Source organism: Clarias gariepinus, chromosome 1, assembly GCF_024256425.1.
Source record: "Clarias gariepinus isolate MV-2021 ecotype Netherlands chromosome 1, CGAR_prim_01v2, whole genome shotgun sequence".
Classification (NCBI taxonomy): Eukaryota; Metazoa; Chordata; class Actinopteri; order Siluriformes; family Clariidae; genus Clarias; species Clarias gariepinus.
The window spans coordinates 32,486,780-32,503,713 of record NC_071100.1 but is presented as its reverse complement, the minus strand read 5'-3'; the positions used below and the strand labels follow the sequence as shown (position 1 = coordinate 32,503,713).

General features: G+C 35.9%; 1 protein-coding gene across 1 annotated transcript; it reads right to left on the bottom strand.

Annotated features, from left to right (window-relative positions):
* Positions 1-11,089: 11,089 nt before the first annotated feature.
* On the bottom strand, positions 11,090-16,193 carry vgf (VGF nerve growth factor inducible). Its single transcript, XM_053478862.1, has 2 exons — positions 16,005-16,193; positions 11,090-14,366 (listed from the first exon to the last, which is right to left on the bottom strand). The coding sequence occupies exon 2, from the start codon at positions 14,332-14,334 to the stop codon at positions 12,379-12,381; it is 1,956 nt and encodes a 651-aa protein (XP_053334837.1). The 5' UTR covers positions 14,335-14,366; positions 16,005-16,193; the 3' UTR covers positions 11,090-12,378.
* Between the last annotated feature and the right edge of the window lie 741 nt (positions 16,194-16,934).

Here is a 16,934-nt window from a genome sequence, read left to right as displayed (position 1 = left end):
GTGCAGTGAAACTGACTGCACCGTCACGACAAGAAAGACATAGGATGAGTGTTAGAGGGGAAGCGGAGAAAATCTATTTTCACATTAAGTGAAACACACTGAACTCACTTTTGTACTACTCTTGGAGAAGGGTCGTCTAAATTTTTTGTCTTATTATCTGTGCATTTCTCACATTCTTGTGCAATTTTAACTTTTTTTTCCTTTTCTTCTTCGTCTGTTAATCTTTGGCTTAAATTATTTTTAACACAGCTAAACAAATGGCGAGTTGCATGCAGAGTTTACCTGACCTGCACAACTATGGAGAACAAAATGACTTTTTCAACACTTTAATGGAAAACTTTTGAATACAGATACAAATTTAAATAAGCTGGGTATATTTTAAACTTTAATTTGATTTACTTTCCTATTAACTCTGCATTCTATAGAATGTAAAAGTGATGCATTCGACACATGTTGCTTTCAAACAGATTGTGGATTACTTATTTTAAAAAAACAGTCAAACTATGCCTGAAAGAATAGGGAATTTTCATGGAGACTGGTTTAAAGATTCCATAATGTCTTAAACATTGAAATAGATTATCATTTGAGCAAAAAAAAAAAAAATAATAATAATACAAGATGCAATATTTACATATTAAAATGACCTTAGTGTTTTCATAGAAAGAAGCATTTGAACATAAACGCCTCAGATTTGTAATATAAGGACTCAACTCCTGTCACTCTCTTATAAATTGCAGCAGGTGCTTGGTGGTGATGCACTTGCACAGGATTTTCGTTAATTATCTGTAGGTGTACACATTTTGGCACAGCTGGGGTCCGTTCTTCGTACGTTGCTTGACACATCCGAGATAAACTGACACATAGATGAGATCATCGTGGTAATTCCGATCTGGCTAAGTTGTTTCTTCGAGCTCACCTGTTGTTGATGATTAGTACTGTATAGCTGGATTGAGGATTATTGCGGGTGAGGATGTACTGAAATGCCCCCCCCCACACACACACATAATCGCTATCAAATATTATATTAGAACATAAATTCATAGGTTAATGCTTTACAAATTACAGAGACAATAAAATAAAATAAGCAATATTAAAATAAATATGTTGTATATGAAAAAATAGAAAGATTAATATTTTTTTCAAATACATGTTTACTTTTATATTGTATATTTTATAATAAAATTAGTTCCGTCCAATTTATCATTATAAAATATTTATTTTTAATTTTTATAAATATTTATTTGCATATTTTATGACAACCCCCTGAAAAATAAATACTTTTCTTTTCCCACGTGAGTCAGCCCGCGTCATTGGTGCTCTTTAACCAATCAGATATGACCTCGCCATTTCAACCAATCATAACCCGCCAGGAGCGCAGGCTAAATTCTGTTGAAATGAATGCTTCCGAGCAGGTTCAAGCATACGGATATGTTGCTATGACAACAAATGCGAGAAGCGCATCGAAGAACGAAACGATCCAAGATCAGGACAAATCCACAACAATCAAATCCAGCTAACTGAGTTAGTGACGTACGAAGAACGGACCCCTGAGCCATATAGGCCTACTAGTTTACTTTAAAAAAAAAAACCCAAACAAACAAAGACATCAAATTTGTTCAAACATTCCCATGATCCAACTTAAGAACAGTGATGGTGACAATGTGTGCTTAGTAGATAACTGGAATTTCCCACTGTGGTATTTGTTTTTTTTTATATATATATTTAAATGCCACTGGTTAATAGTGTTATTAGTGAGGCCTGTATATTTATACAATCACTCAAGTATCAAAATATAACAAATATGAAATTTGTAAGTAACAAAAATGTATAATAAATTCTTTTATTTATATTTTCTAAAAACTTCAGATAATTTTTTTCTAAAAATATCACATAAAATAATGCTGTGTAGGGCCTCTGTTTGCTCTCTAAACACTCAATTCATAAGGTCATGGAATCCATAAGATACTGGAAAAATTATTTTGACATTTTGGTCCATGTGGACCAAAATGCAGGGACACGTGTACATTTAACTAACTATATGATTTTAAATTTGTAAAAAGTTTTTTTTTCCTGTGAGCAATATGATTTTGAGCTTACCACTGCCATCTCACTGGCAGAGTGTCTACTTGCGTGTAGAGTGTAGCTTGTGACTTTATCCCTGTGTACTTCCATGTTGGCATGTTTGCATCATGTAATACCTGCAGATTTTTCAGGTTTGATCTCCTGTTCTTCTTCATTCCAAAGGTGTTCTGTTGACATCAGATGTGGTCACTCGGATGGCCACTAAAGAACATTGCAGTCGCTGTCATGCTGATAAAACGTCTATGTGGTGGGTTATGCTTCATGCCATGGTGTGTTATCATGTTGACAGCATTCATTAGAAGATGGATAAATTGTGGCCGTGAAGTGATTCACATGGTCAACATCAATACCCAAATATTCTGTGACACTCAAGCAATAATTGATTGTAATTAACAGGCCCAGAATGTGACAGGAAAACACCCTATTCCCCACACCATCCTATCACCTCCACCAGACTGAACTGCTGAAACAAGACCTAAGCAGAAATTGAGATTCATCAGATCATTCACCAGACCTTGCCTGTTCAGTGTTACAGTACTAAGCCATTACCCATTGTAGCCTTGGCTTTCTGATCTTGGCTGTCAAACCTGATGTTGTCTTATGCTGTTGTAGCCCATCTGCTTGAAGTAATGTACATTCTGAAATGCTTTTCTGCTCACCACAATTGTAGAGTTGTTATCTGAGTTACTGTAGTCTTTCTGTCATCTTGAACAAGTCTGGCTATTTCCCTTTGACCCCTTTCATCAACATTTTCATGTACAGAATGCTGCTTACTGGATATTTCTTCTTATTTCACCATTTTTTGTAAGCAAAGAGATGTACCATGCCTGGCTGATTTAATAATTGCATGAATGTGTAAGTGTTCCTAATAATGTGTTTTGTGATTGTACATGCTGCATTTCATTTACTTAATACCTAAAACCTGACATTAATGTGGTTGACTTTAATTATTTAACAGCATGAAGTGTAAAACATGTCTAATACAACGAATATCTAATATTGTATATTATAAATATACAATTATAAACAATAATCTACCCTAAAATAAAGAAGAACTGCAAAACTGTTGGTGTCCTTCATGGAAAATGAGTGAAAAAATAAATTGCACTGGCACATGGAATGCATAATTGTATTTAATTTTGCAGCATAACTTTATCCTTTAAAAGCATTTTTTTGCAGTATATTAGTTTTCAAGATTATTGGTACATCCACAGTCTATATTTGGCAAAGGAGAATATCCTTTAATGGAGCTTTAGACCTTGCCAAGGGAGAATAACAGCACTGAGTCTATTCCTGTAATATCTATCAAGGTTAGCGAAAATTTATAAGGAGTTCCTGAATAACTTCACAGTAAAGAACATTTCATGTTTTTTTCCCATAGTTTTAGGCTTGTGTGAGTGGTCTGTCCTTTTTGTAAAAGTTATAGATACTTTAGCTGTCTAACATAGTATGATAGTGGACATTAAATAATAAACTTAAAAACAAGAAAACAAACTACAGATCTTTTATAGACTGTGGATGTTTAATTTGAGAAAATACTTGAAACTTAAAACTTGAATAATATGGACATCCAAATCAGGTGAAGAGTATAGGAATTACAGTATTTTTGATTATAAAGTTTATTCCAAGTGTGCCATGGATGGTGTTTCACAGTTAGATAGACAATGATTCTAAGCATATTTCAAAAGCAACCCAAGAGTTCTTCTAAAGTCCAAGAAGGGAGGTGCTCTGCAATAATAAAGTTAATCACCTGATCTGATTGCAATTAAGCATAAAATGCAGGAAATGAGTTCTTAGTGCTGTTTATGGGTTCCAGACATCAGTGGATCATTGACGGCAAAGAATTTAAATCCAAGTGATAAAAACAGTTTAATTTATGCTTATGTTTATGTTTATGCTTAAGGTTCTGAATGACAGTTGGGAAACATTGTGTGTCAATTCAATATAAATTCTATATTTGAACCCATTATTTTGCCAAAAGATCATTCTCTAACCAAATGTTATCAGAGACACCCTAATTACAAGCTGTTCTGAAACAGAGGCTTAAAACGATTTAAAGTAGGAAGTACAGTAAGTAATGGTTACATTGTTTCATCAAACATGCTAATGGATTAAAATTACGATGAGCATTCATATCGAACTTTAATGTCTGATAAAATTTCTAGTGAATGAATGCACAAAACTGAGTGACATTTACAAAAGACTTCAAGTATAGTATGGTGATGAGACTTTTAGCAACAGTAAAACACTTTAATGGTAAAATGTTTTTAAAAAAAAGCCATACGACTGTGAATGACGATCCTGGGCACGGTGGCATAGAAGCCACTGCAGTCCATTCAGGGAATGGTACGTTTGAGCATACTGCATACTGAGAAATCTTTCTGCCTTGATGGTATTCAAGCAGCAGTGAAATCCTGGGATAAGTCCATTAGGGTAGCAGGGGATTATGTAGAGAAATAAAAGTAGATTATTTCTGTGGACAATCAAATGTTTCAAGCCAATATAATAATTTTTATCACTTTTATTCTGGGACAACTTTTATAATAATATCAGGTTGTATAACCTCAATGGTCTTTACTGTAAACATACAGTATTGTTAGCATTGCTGTAGGTACTAAAACATATTAATTCAAAGCAGCAAACAAACCTTATGTGTCTATTTTGTCAGATTTTTCATTTCTGACATTAATCTGTTTAATTTAGCATAGTTAGAAAGATAAAAATCGATTGCTATCCTAATGTTTGAAATACATAAGTATTGTCACTATCACAGTTAGCATGGTCATGCTGGAACATTTTTGAAAAACTTACCTATACACATACCTATACCTATAGCTATACAGTATATGTATATGTTTGCAACTTTGTGGAAAAAGTTTGGGGAAGTATAATTGTAAAATAACATAATATTTTACAGTAATATCAATCCATACTTCTGGTCAAAAACAGCTAGTATTTGGGTTTACATAAGCAAAAACTTGATTTTGACTTGTATCAAGCATAATAATAATAATAATAATAATAATAATAATAATAGAATAAAAATCTGCAATTGGCTTAAGAACAGTCCAATGTATCAATAAATGATAGTGGTGAACTGCCACATTTGTGGAAGACAGCTGGAAAAAAAAAATGATTAGAGATCACTTAAATACTTGATGAAGTTTCCCTGAAAAGAAGGATTCACAAATACGTTAATGGTCAAAGTAAGTGCATTTTACATTGTTAGTATGATGACAAATCCCAGAAATGGGACTAAACAGCTGTGTGGCCATAAGAAAACCACTTGTTAGTGAGATTATTCTGTAAAAAAAAAAAGATAGAAAGGAAAGTGCAGGAAGAGATGAACTCATCATGCATAGTGTCTAGTGTACAAGCCTCTAAAGGCAGTGTTATAATTTGGAATTGCTTCAATTATTCAGGTCTCGGCTCAGCAACATTATGCAGCAATAAAATGAAGTTCACTGACTACCTGAATGTACTGAATGACCAGCTTATCACGTCTTTTGTGCATTTTGTTCTCCTATGCCATAGACATATGCTAAGATGACGAGGAAAAAAAGCATCATGCTCAAATTGCGAACAAGTAATTCTAGGAGCATGGGCAAATCTTGGTCAAAAAGAAATTTTGGCTTTTGAGGGAAATAAATTTACAGTGAAACTCTAGTAGCTAATTTCATTATAAATCTACACAAAATGTACCTAAATCTAAAGGGTCTTCAAAGTGTTTTAATACCAAAAAGCTGTTTTGAAGCCATCCTTAATATATAGCATTTACTGTATTTGCATGAGCCTATGACTGCACAGTCATGTAGTTGGATGGATGGATTCGCCTAATTCACAAATACAAGTTGACCCAACTTCTTAACCAATACGGTACATCCAAATCTCTCTCTCTCTCTCTCTCTCTCTCATTTACACACACTCAAAGACTTTATATGTGTTCTTTATACCAGTCTTGCCATGCCATGTTGTTCCACTTGTTACAATTATTTTGACCCTCTTTCTGTTCTTTCACTGTACAGTGTATGCTGTTTGTTGATAATTGATGATTTTTGAGTCATGTGTTTGTTTGGTTTGCCAAGAATTTAAAAATTCTGTTAAATTACATTTGCATCCTTTGTTTTTATTCTGACAGAAATGATTCAGTTTGCCCTTAAAATAGGTCTTAACCTTAAAATAATAACAAGGGTATAAAAAATGTGATTAATAAATAAAAGACTAATTAGCTCAACCATCATCTCAAAACATCATTAAAACATTTAATAGCAGCCAGTAGGAAGTTATTTTTACAATGCTCCATAGAGCATGTTGGCATAATAAGCTTTTGGCTAACAGTACTTTAAAAGTGGATAAAAATGTGGAGAAGATGCAAGCTCTTGCCCCATAAAGTCTTTTTTATTTTTTGCTTTTTTTGCTTTCCTTTTTAGTCTGAATTGCTTCCTCCAGAGTGCTGACCGAGCAAGCCTTCTAGCAATAAAAAATACATTGATCATACCGTTGCGGTAAAACATTAAAAGCCCACAGCTTCTTTGAAATCTAATCTGTGTTGGCATTTCAATGCCTCCACTGGGCTACTAACTGCTGCCAATAAGCTACTGGACATTTTTAATGTCCTTTTTTAGTCTTCATTACCGAACTTATCAACTACCACCTGTCTCTCAGCCTGAAAGCTCTTTTACTTTTTTACTTTTTGTTAAAGGAAACTAGAAAAAACTTTTTTACCTACAGTAAGTACAACAATTCGTTGGCAATTATTTAAATTGTTTTGTTTGGTAAATTTAAAGCTTATAAAATATCCTTATGTCAATTGTTTTTGTGATAAAAGTTCCTACTATGTTGTCCCATAAGAAACAATTTTACTTACTTAACTGGGAGGTAATGTGTATCATACAATGTAGTCATTCTATACACTAATACTACAGTGGTTTTAAAGAGCAAAATACACAACATTGTCAATTTAGTTGGAAAATGAGATGAAATCTGTTTCTAAAATGTCTCATGCATAAGTGTGCAAATTCCCAAGTCTAAATGTTTACTTAAGAGGTTTTATTAGCTTACTGGTATAAACCAGAGACTCTTCTGAATTATATTTTATAATTTGCGCTTGAAACCTACATTTTATGTGTAATAATTTTCTGCTGAGCCAACATCCTATAATATACAAATATTCATGAAACAACCGAATGGCTGTAACAAATGATACAGGGGGGGGAACTGTGATGGATCTCAAGCAGAACGTTGGTACTTTGTACCAGTGAAGTGTTTATCTTAGCTGCTTTCTATTTTTACTAGGCTGTTAAAACACATATAAAATCAACTTTCTATTTGTTACCGTGGTAAAAGATACATAACTGTAAAGCGACTGGTTTAAGACTTCATGATTCTTTACATAATTATTTAACGTACAGCATGTATACAGCTCATATATGTATATACAAACTGTATATGCATCTATTAATTATGACATTTCCCTAAAGCAACCTAGATTTTTATTTAGACAACAGAGCACTTTAAAATTCCAGAAATAGAGATCTGTATCTGCTTGCCTTTGCATTAAGATGAGGACTAATCTGGCAGGAGCTCAGCTCCAGTGGTGAGAGAGACTCTACTAAATTTCTCTGCCCTCTGCTGCTTTCACACATCATGGGGACTGGCTCCTCCACTCTCATCAGCATGAATTTTTAATGCCAGGGATTTACAACCTGCCCATATTATGTATATGGACTGTAAGTGTCTACAGTATCTCTGGATGGACATCATGATGAACACTTGCATTAACACACGTGCACCATATTGCCATTTCCCGCAGGATGCCATATATGGTTTCTTTTGGCAACTGGAGCTGTTTACAAGCATTCCAAACTGTGAAGTATTTGCCATAGGCCTGATGCTGATAAACTCATTGTTTATTGGAAGCTAGACAAATTGGCATTCTGTGGGTTTTTTCCATAATGCTTCTCTCTCTCTCTCTCTCTCTCTCTCTCTCTCTCTCTCTCTGGTGTTGACTCATACAGAATGTGAAGAAAAATCAATATTTGAAGTGAACAACGAAGTGCCTTTTGTTGCATGATTCAGACAGCATTTAATGAGATTGCCATTATATCCTTTAAAAAAACACAACTAAGTTTATGTGCCTTGATGTGTCTTTGTGTGACTGTAAGAGGTCAGACAAACAGGGTGGACGCATTTTCAAACTGCTTTGTTTATCAGACCATGAAGTAACACATGTGAATTGAATAGCCATCAGGCAATTGTTCTTCTTATAAATACTTATATTCATATTTACTTATATGAATATTAATACTTAAATAAATGTTACCTATCTTGCAAAATTTCTGGAAGGACCCAGTGCCTGCGCATCAATAAATACAACATAAGTACAAGCTTTATGTGTGTTGGTGGATGGGGGTTCTGCAGTAGAAGAAGTATGACTCACACCTCAACCACGTGACTTATGAATCACTGCACCTCCGTGGGCTGTGCTGTTCTCATCAACCTCGCCACCCCCACACTCTCGCCCTCTCGTTTTTTCTGTTTATTACTTGCTTTACTAGCTTTTCGTTTTTTCTTTCCATTTTCCATTATTATTTATTCCATTTTTTATTATTATGATGATGATGGTGATTATTATTATTATTATTATTATTAACAACAAAAATAATAATGTTTTTTTTTTTTTTTTTTTTTTTACTCTTTTTAACCTTGTATGTTTTCCCTGTGACATTTTGGTCTACATTTTTTCATCTTCCCTCTTAATGTTCCCTGTAGGGCCACCCTTGAACAAATCTGAGGAATATAATGGGAGAGGTCGAGCAAAGAGCGAATCTCACTTTCCCTTGCTTCCACACTTAGAACCGTGTCTTGGGTTGGTGTGAGCAAGTGTTTAGTGACAAACCACCCAGATAACCTGGTACGGCTCAGCTCAAAATGGTGATGTGCAGCCATCTTGTGCACTCACCACATGCAAGATAAAAGGTGGGGGTCAGGTGCAATGTCAGTCAGTTTGCAGGCATGTCATATATATGTTTATAGCAGTTACTTTATTGAATTAATACAAAATAATGCAATTGTTAATTTTATTAACCCCCTGGCTGGCTTCATTTTATTGCCACATAACATTGTTGGGCATACACCTGGCCAAAAGAAGCAACCCCTGATCGTGAACACTAAATCCAGAGGCTTGCACAGTGTGCATTTGTCAAAATGATTGCAATGCTTCATGCCTCTCTTCTAAACTGTGACATGGCCAGTGCTCTGGAAAGGGGGTCAATCTGGACTCAACGGACCCCATGAACTTTGGTCAAAGTCCATTCTTTATGCTTCCTAACAAATTTCAGATTGATCTCACTAAGAAGTGGTTGTTATGGCCACAAAGCAGTTTAGTACCAATCATATGAGTTCTCGTTGCACTGTGTGTGTGGAAATGCTTTTACTCTCACTACACTTTTTTTTTACACTCTTTGATTTCTATGGTCCATTTTTAAAATGGTCAAACATAATTATTTTTCTGACCACATTTATTCTGCAAAACTGACAGTTCAGCACTGTCTGGTTTTTAATGATTGGTTGGACAATTCTTAATCCAGTTTCAATAATTTTAGCAATCATCTTAGTTTGCTATTCTTTGCTTGTTGCTGACCAGTAATTTATCCCATCTGAAAAATTTCCCTTCTTTTTCTTTGACCCAGCAGTGTAACTTTTTAATCCCATTTTTTATATCGCAATTATATGTGCTGTATAAAGATAGGGAATGTACTTCACTCAGTATGTACAATCATATTTTAAAAACTAATTTACATAAAACACTAATTTTGTGGCATTATGTAGACCATTTTTTTATTTATTTTGCAATAAACCATATGTATTGTAACTTACAGTATACCTCGCAAAATACAGTGATATTATAAGTTTAAATGATATTTTAATGGTGTGTTCACACTTTTGTTTTCCTTCAAAAAGAGTATCACTAATGATCTCTGCTGTGACCATACTACAGTGCTGCAGGGTTTCTTGTTTAATAAAGTAATTATCCAAGCAAACTGTCTGAGCCACAGGACTCCTGAGCAAAATCAAAGAGTCTTAGCGTGAGAAAATGTACTAGGTAGAAGTGACAGACACCATACAAAGCAGGAAAAAAAGAACTCTGAGATGAAGCTTGCTAAACATTTCTCACAGAGAAATTTTGAATCTATTGAAATCTACTACATAAGCAATTTGGACTTTTTGGGAATATTTCTCTTATTTTTAGGCAATAACTATGAATTGCAATGTCTTTTCTTGTTTAAATTTATTGATCTGATGGCACATCTTTGAAACATTGTTTGTTTAAACATGTTTTAAGAAAAAAAATGTAACTAATTGAAATCATGGCATAATCTTCCTTTGGTCAACAAATTTGTAGCTGGCAAAAATAAAATGTGTAAAGGATGTCAAATCTACAAACAAAAGGTCATATTCACATTTTCCTCAAGACACAATTAAAAACCCAATATTAATAAAAAATAGTAAATTTTATTGAATTGTCTCTGTGTAGCAAAACTAGTCATCAACATGCGATTATTTACATCCAGCAAACGCATGTTTATTAAGATACATACAAGATACATCTAGAACTGACAAACAGTTGATTTTCTTTATACAAGACTTGACAGTTACTCTGGTATGCTAAACATTTGTCTTTTGTTTTTTTTTTATACTTTTTTTAATGCTTATAATGTCTTCAAAGAAGAAACACATTTTAGATGCAAGTTCACATAAACGTGCAGACACTTGTTTTTTCTATGACTATTATTCAATTCCCAGCTTGTTTAAATTAACTAGAATGTCAAGTGCCTCCCCCTTATTCTTTCCTTATCATTGTCTCACTGTCAGGTGGGTAAAGTATCACACAATTAGGGGAACTTAACATTTCAGTATTGAAGCTTATCACCAATTCTTTGTTTGGTTTCTCTTTGACCTTATGACTGGTAAAAGTTTGTTGTTGTTGTTGTTGTTGTTGTTGTTGTTGTTGTTGTTGTTCACAGTGTCTTTTGTTATCTCTAACGCATAGTTTAAAAATGCATCTATTATTTCATGCACCTTATCCAGTTCTGCACTATTAACCTGAATTTACATTCTGGTACCTTATACCCATATTTTTGGTAAAAGTAACTACTGATTGAAAATTTTATGGGACATTCTAATTCTTTTTTTTATTACACAATATTGTAAATTCTTGTTTTAAACTTAGAAACAATTTTTAAAGTAGTTAATTAGGTCATTTATATGTCACATGGACACCTCATCATTCTTAATCTATTTTTACCATTAAGTCCATGTATTATGTAGTCCAATTGAACATGAATTTTTCTCCAACAGCCAACCAGTTAAGTGGGATTAAACCTGTTAACCCCTCAATGAACAAATGCTGCTATAGTCATGAAAAGGGAAATAAGGCAATAAATGACTGTCATCAAAACAGCTTATATGAAAAAGCTTTTCCTAGAAATATTTGGAATGTATGAGCATTCTTTGCACCAACTATCAATTTTCTGTGTAGAAAAACGATATTAAATACAAAAAGAAAAAACAAAACAAAACAAAAATGTCAGCCTACAGGCAGTTAATTTTATGTACAGAACCAAGTGTGTCAGAATACTACTAGGTATATTTAAAACATTCATTTGGTGGAATAAACCAAACTTGTTAAGGTTATGGCACTTAATATTTTATCATAACTGACTGGAATAAACATGTGTTTATGCATGCATTCTTTAAAGGTTTTGAATTTGAATAGATTTTTCTTGTTTTTGTCATAATTAGAGAAAATGACTACATGGTTTAAACAATTTTTGAATATTATAAATGATTTAAAAATAATAAAATATAAGGCTTACAAAAGATGTTCCAGTATATTTTTGTCTTCCTTTTTTTAAAGGCCTTTTGGAAGTGTCACGTTTTTTTTTTTTGTTTTTTTTTTAGGATTTTAGTTGAGTATTTGAGTCATGTGTGTACCCCATGATTGACAAAAGCACCCTTTGTTCACCTCATTTCCACTGTCTATCAATATATGTAGGGAAGGAGGGAAGGAGGGGAATACATGAAGAAGGAAGAAACACCACTTGAAATGGCAACAGTCACCAGTCTACTGGCTTTTTTTTAGTTTAACTGAAGAGGGAAGGACGGGTAAATTGGACTGGATATACCTATTTCTGAAAATTAAATCAAAATATTGTTGTGTGGCAAAACAGTCTCACAGTTGTACCGTCCTTGCTCACCTAAATTTCCTCTTTCTTTCTCTCTTTATGTACACTGTCACTGAAACAAGCGGGGACGTTTCAGGAAAACCTTTTCAATAAAGTTTCCCAGCTCCTCATTGCTGTCTGGCAGTGGTTGTTCCACTTGGCTGTAATAGCCATCCTGTGGGGCAACTACAGATGCTGTGGGTGAGTAGTAGAAAGCAGGGCGATGAAGCAGGGGTGAGCGTGGTTTGGGCATAGGTATGGCTTTAAAAGTCCGAGGATGAGGGACAATGTAGTTAGGGAAATAGAGGTTGCGCCGGAAAGCCAGAGGAGCCCTTGAACGACTCTGTGCCCATGGACGATACCTTTGCTTGAGAGGGTAATCAAGCTCATAGTCCAATGAATTTCCTAGTATGCCATTAAGAGCGTAGGAAGGTTTGGCATAGTAGCGGGGTTTAGGCTTGGGAGGTGGGATGTAGATGGTGTAATAACTACTGTAGGGCTTTTGATAGCGCTGATAGGAGGGGTATGTCCAAAGAGGCCACTGTTTCTTCATCCAAAAATCTGGCTGATTGGCCCTAATGGAAGCCCTGTCTTTGAACCATGATTTTAGCACATTTGTGTTAGGTTTGGGTGGTTTTGAGGGTGGCAATGTTTTCAGGACTGTAGATGGCACATCAGGGGCTGGAGGTGGTACAAGAGGTCGTTGCCATTGCAGAGTTTCAGGGGCATCCTTTTTTTTCTTTTTTTCTACATCACTGATTATATCTACCACATCATCAGCAGGCAAGTGCAGCTTACTTGAGATCTCTATCAACTTGTCAATAGTTTGTGGGTCAATGTCATCATCGTCATCATTGGCACCATCTTCCTCTGAGCGTTTGTCTTCTGCAGCATTACTGTCCCGATACTTATTCCCATCTTGCTTGACCATGTATTGCAAGATCATGTCTGATGCAATATCTGCAAGCTTCTCTTCCTCTGCCTTGGCTCTTTGGGCTTCAGCTGCTTGTCTGCGCACCTCTTCTTGCTCAGCTTTAGCCCTAGCTTCTTCCTCCTCTGGACTCAGCAGTTCCTCTTCATCCTCTCCATTTTCCTCTTCTTGATCTTCAATATTATCATTAAAATCGTTCATGAAGTTTCCTCCCTTATACAATGGCCGATTCTTGTTCTTTTCCTGCTCTTGCTGCCATTTAAGTTTCTTCTTAGACAGAGCTAAGTCATAGCCCTTAGGTTTGGGCTTGATTTCATTGTTCATGAGGCCATTACGATCCAGATAGTCAAAGTAATCACCACGACTCTCTCTCAGGCCAAATGATGAATCGCGTTCTCGTTTCATGGCTGTACTGTAGCTCTGAAACTCCTCTAACATGCTTTCAAGGTTCTTCAACTCTTCAGGACTCAGCTGCTCATCCTTATCCACATCAGCAGTGTCCTCTGTTTCTTGTTGCTCTTCCTTGCTTGCCTTATCCTTCGTAACTACTTCTTTTTCTTTTACAGGCATTGTTTGACTGGTGGTGTGACTTGTCACCTTTTCTGTGAGGCGTTCTTCTTCCTCTTCCTCCCGCTTCCTTTCCTTATCCTCTTCCCTTTCTCTCTCTTCCCTGCCCTGTGCCTCAGTAGCTGCTCGCAACAGTTCCAGCTCCTGATCACCATTTCTTTCTGTGTCAAAACTCTGCATCTCCCTGTTCTCTTCTGCTTTGTCCTTCTCTCCTACATTCTTCTTTTGCTCACTCATTACCTCCTGAGGCTTATTGAGGGCTTCTAGGAGCACTGCTGCTAAGGTTTTTGGGTCCACATCTTTGAAAAGTTCATCTTCCTCTTCATTCTGTGTGCCTGGCAGAACATCTCCAGTTCGGGTAAACTGAAACTCTGCTTGTGTAAGTTCAGGAGAGGAGGGTTTATATTGATTGCCCACTTTGTGTTCAGTCACAGGGATGCTGCTTGTGGGCTCAAATGTAAGCCTGAAGAGAAACAGCAGAAGCACAACTGGCGCTCTAGAGACTTGCTGGCACAGAATCATGACCATGCAGATTAGGAGGGAGGAAAATGGAGAGGCACCTAACACAGACATGAAGAAAAAATTATATTAAGAATAGGTGATACATTGCAGCATTCATTTTTATACATACCAAGTCTATACTGGATGAATGCTTCAACAAGTTCAAACTGTCAAGATCATACAACTGAAAAATATTAAACCATGAATATTTGCATTGGATGTTTAACAGTGTTCATTTTCATACGCACACACACACAGTGCAAAACAAAAACAGTTAAGTTTGTCTTTTATTTAAAAGCGGTCTTATCGTGTTTTTAATGTTTCAACAGATGTTTTGCGCAAAATTCCTTCTGGTAGATCAGGAACATACTTCAGCATCACGCGCCATCATGAAGCAGACGGAATGAATTTCGGGGGTTAATTTAGGTGTAATTATTATAAGCTCCTGCAGTTTGTCCTGATATTGCAAGGACATGGAATTAACAAGAAAACTTGCGTAGATGGCGTTGGCGGCACAAATAACCACCAGCACAGGAAAAAAAACAATTTAAGAGCAAAGAACTTGGGGGCGGAATGGTAGTTGAGGCAAACGTACGTAAAAGTGTGTTTATTTTTCGATAGAATACATCAAATAATTCTGAGTAAAACATCGCTAACCTAGCCACAAATCTATATTAAATAAATTATATATATATTTCTTTCAAAACCTTAAAAGTTGACCATTATCACCTTTGTTACGCCAGTCTTTATTGCACATCTTTGCAGATTAAAGCATTCTTTTTTCTACCGTTAATTGTGTGATTGCAGCCGAGGTATGCTTTGAACTTGAGTAAACCGTAACGTGAGAGTATTATATGCATCTTGCATTCCTCCTTGCCTCAATTCTGATCCACTCACTAGGTGCTAATGCACTTTAGTGAGCCGCCCTTAAGACGCAGTCTCTTCACGTAATCACCTACACTAAGCCACTCTATTTTAAAGACTGGGGAAGCCCTTGCGCAGTCTCTAAAAAATGAATATCACTTCACATAGCATATTATCACATGAAATTGAACGCTTTCACATAAACATGTAACGTTATTTTTTCACTTCGTCAAAAAAAAAAAACAAACTCCGATTTTCCGATTTTCAAATATGTTACAGAAATATAGCCAACATTCAGCACATTTTTTGCCAAGTATATCTAACTGGAATCCAGAACTGCTGAGAAAATGTGCAATGATGATGGGAAAACAATTTAATGGAGGGGGGGGGGGGGGGGGGGGCGCTGATAGTTTGTATTCTGATAATGTTATTGATTATCATAATTCCCACAACTGCCATCATGATATGCATCAGCAGTCAGTAATGGCGTCATTTACAGGCACATCAGTGCTCCATCAAAATGAATACGAAGATGATGCATCAGTTCCGACTCCACCCAAGTTCCATATTCAAGGATTAGTTAATTTTAATAGAGTTGTTGAATTTTTTTTGTTTGTTTTACTACTAAGTATAATTGGGGTTTTCCTTCACATTTTTTGTAAGGAGCAGAATTAGGTTTCTTTAATGTTGGGAAATTCCCATTGCTTTGACATGTAGCTGATCCGCATAATAATCCATAACAACACAAATCTCCGCTACCCCTTGCAGTGTTTAGAATCTAGACTAGCTTTCTCTACTTTGCTCTAATAGTATTGTATGAAGCGAGGACTTACCGGGATTCCAGGCGTGACGTGGTGCGACGCACTTTTGCTCTTTGTTCTCCGAACTTCGCGATTGGACACTTTCTTCACTCTCTTTATTCGTACATTTGCTTTCTTTTTTTAAAAAGTAAATGCACACATCGAATTAACTTGCTTGGTCAATAGGAATACGACTCGTTTTATTCACGTCTTAGCCTCTCGACTTCGTGACGGCGCTGTAGATATTTTCAGGACCACGGCCAGCTCTTCATGTTTATCGGCCCCCTTGAGCCCACGTGACCGCGCGTCACCGCTGCTCATTGACGTCAGCACCCCATTGATAAGAATTTCGGTGTGGCTCTAAGCCCGAGCGCGTGCTACGCTGCAGTGCCCTGATGAATGAACGGAAACGAGATGAATGAAATAAAGCATTTTCCTGCTGGAGGGTGGCCTGCAGATAACACTACGGCTGGAGGAGAGGGGCCAGACCCTCCCGGATGAAGTCGTTGCAGTACACAATATATGATTTGTTACTCCTAAGTTTAATTTATTTAGCTTTTCCAGTGCTTAGTTGGCCACACTTTAAGACTCCTTAACAAATGGAGTGGGTCAACATAGTTTAACAAAGTTTTAAATGGAATAAATCAGGGGCAATGATCAGTAAGTGTTATTTCTCTTTGCTGGACGAAAGAATGCTGGTACAGCATGTGTCTGGTTTACTGCTATTCATTTTTTAACCGTCTCGTAGAAGTACATCTAGTATATTGAACCTCTCTTTAACCCTGACCACATTTCTTTTCTGATCGGCTATGTATGGGGTTAACATCAGCGTACTGATTGCCAGTTTTGTTATTGACATATTATTAGGCCTGATTGCAAGCTGTTTATGGCGCACTTGCAAGTGGTCATTACATATTCTACCACTTGAGTGTTGTCTGAAATAAAGAATAAGGGATATATGAG

Excerpts from the sequence above, each read along its gene's own strand:
- vgf (XM_053478862.1), bottom strand. The coding sequence starts at position 14,334 with ATGGTCATGATTCTGTGCCAGCAAGTCTCTAGAGCGCCAGTTGTGCTT.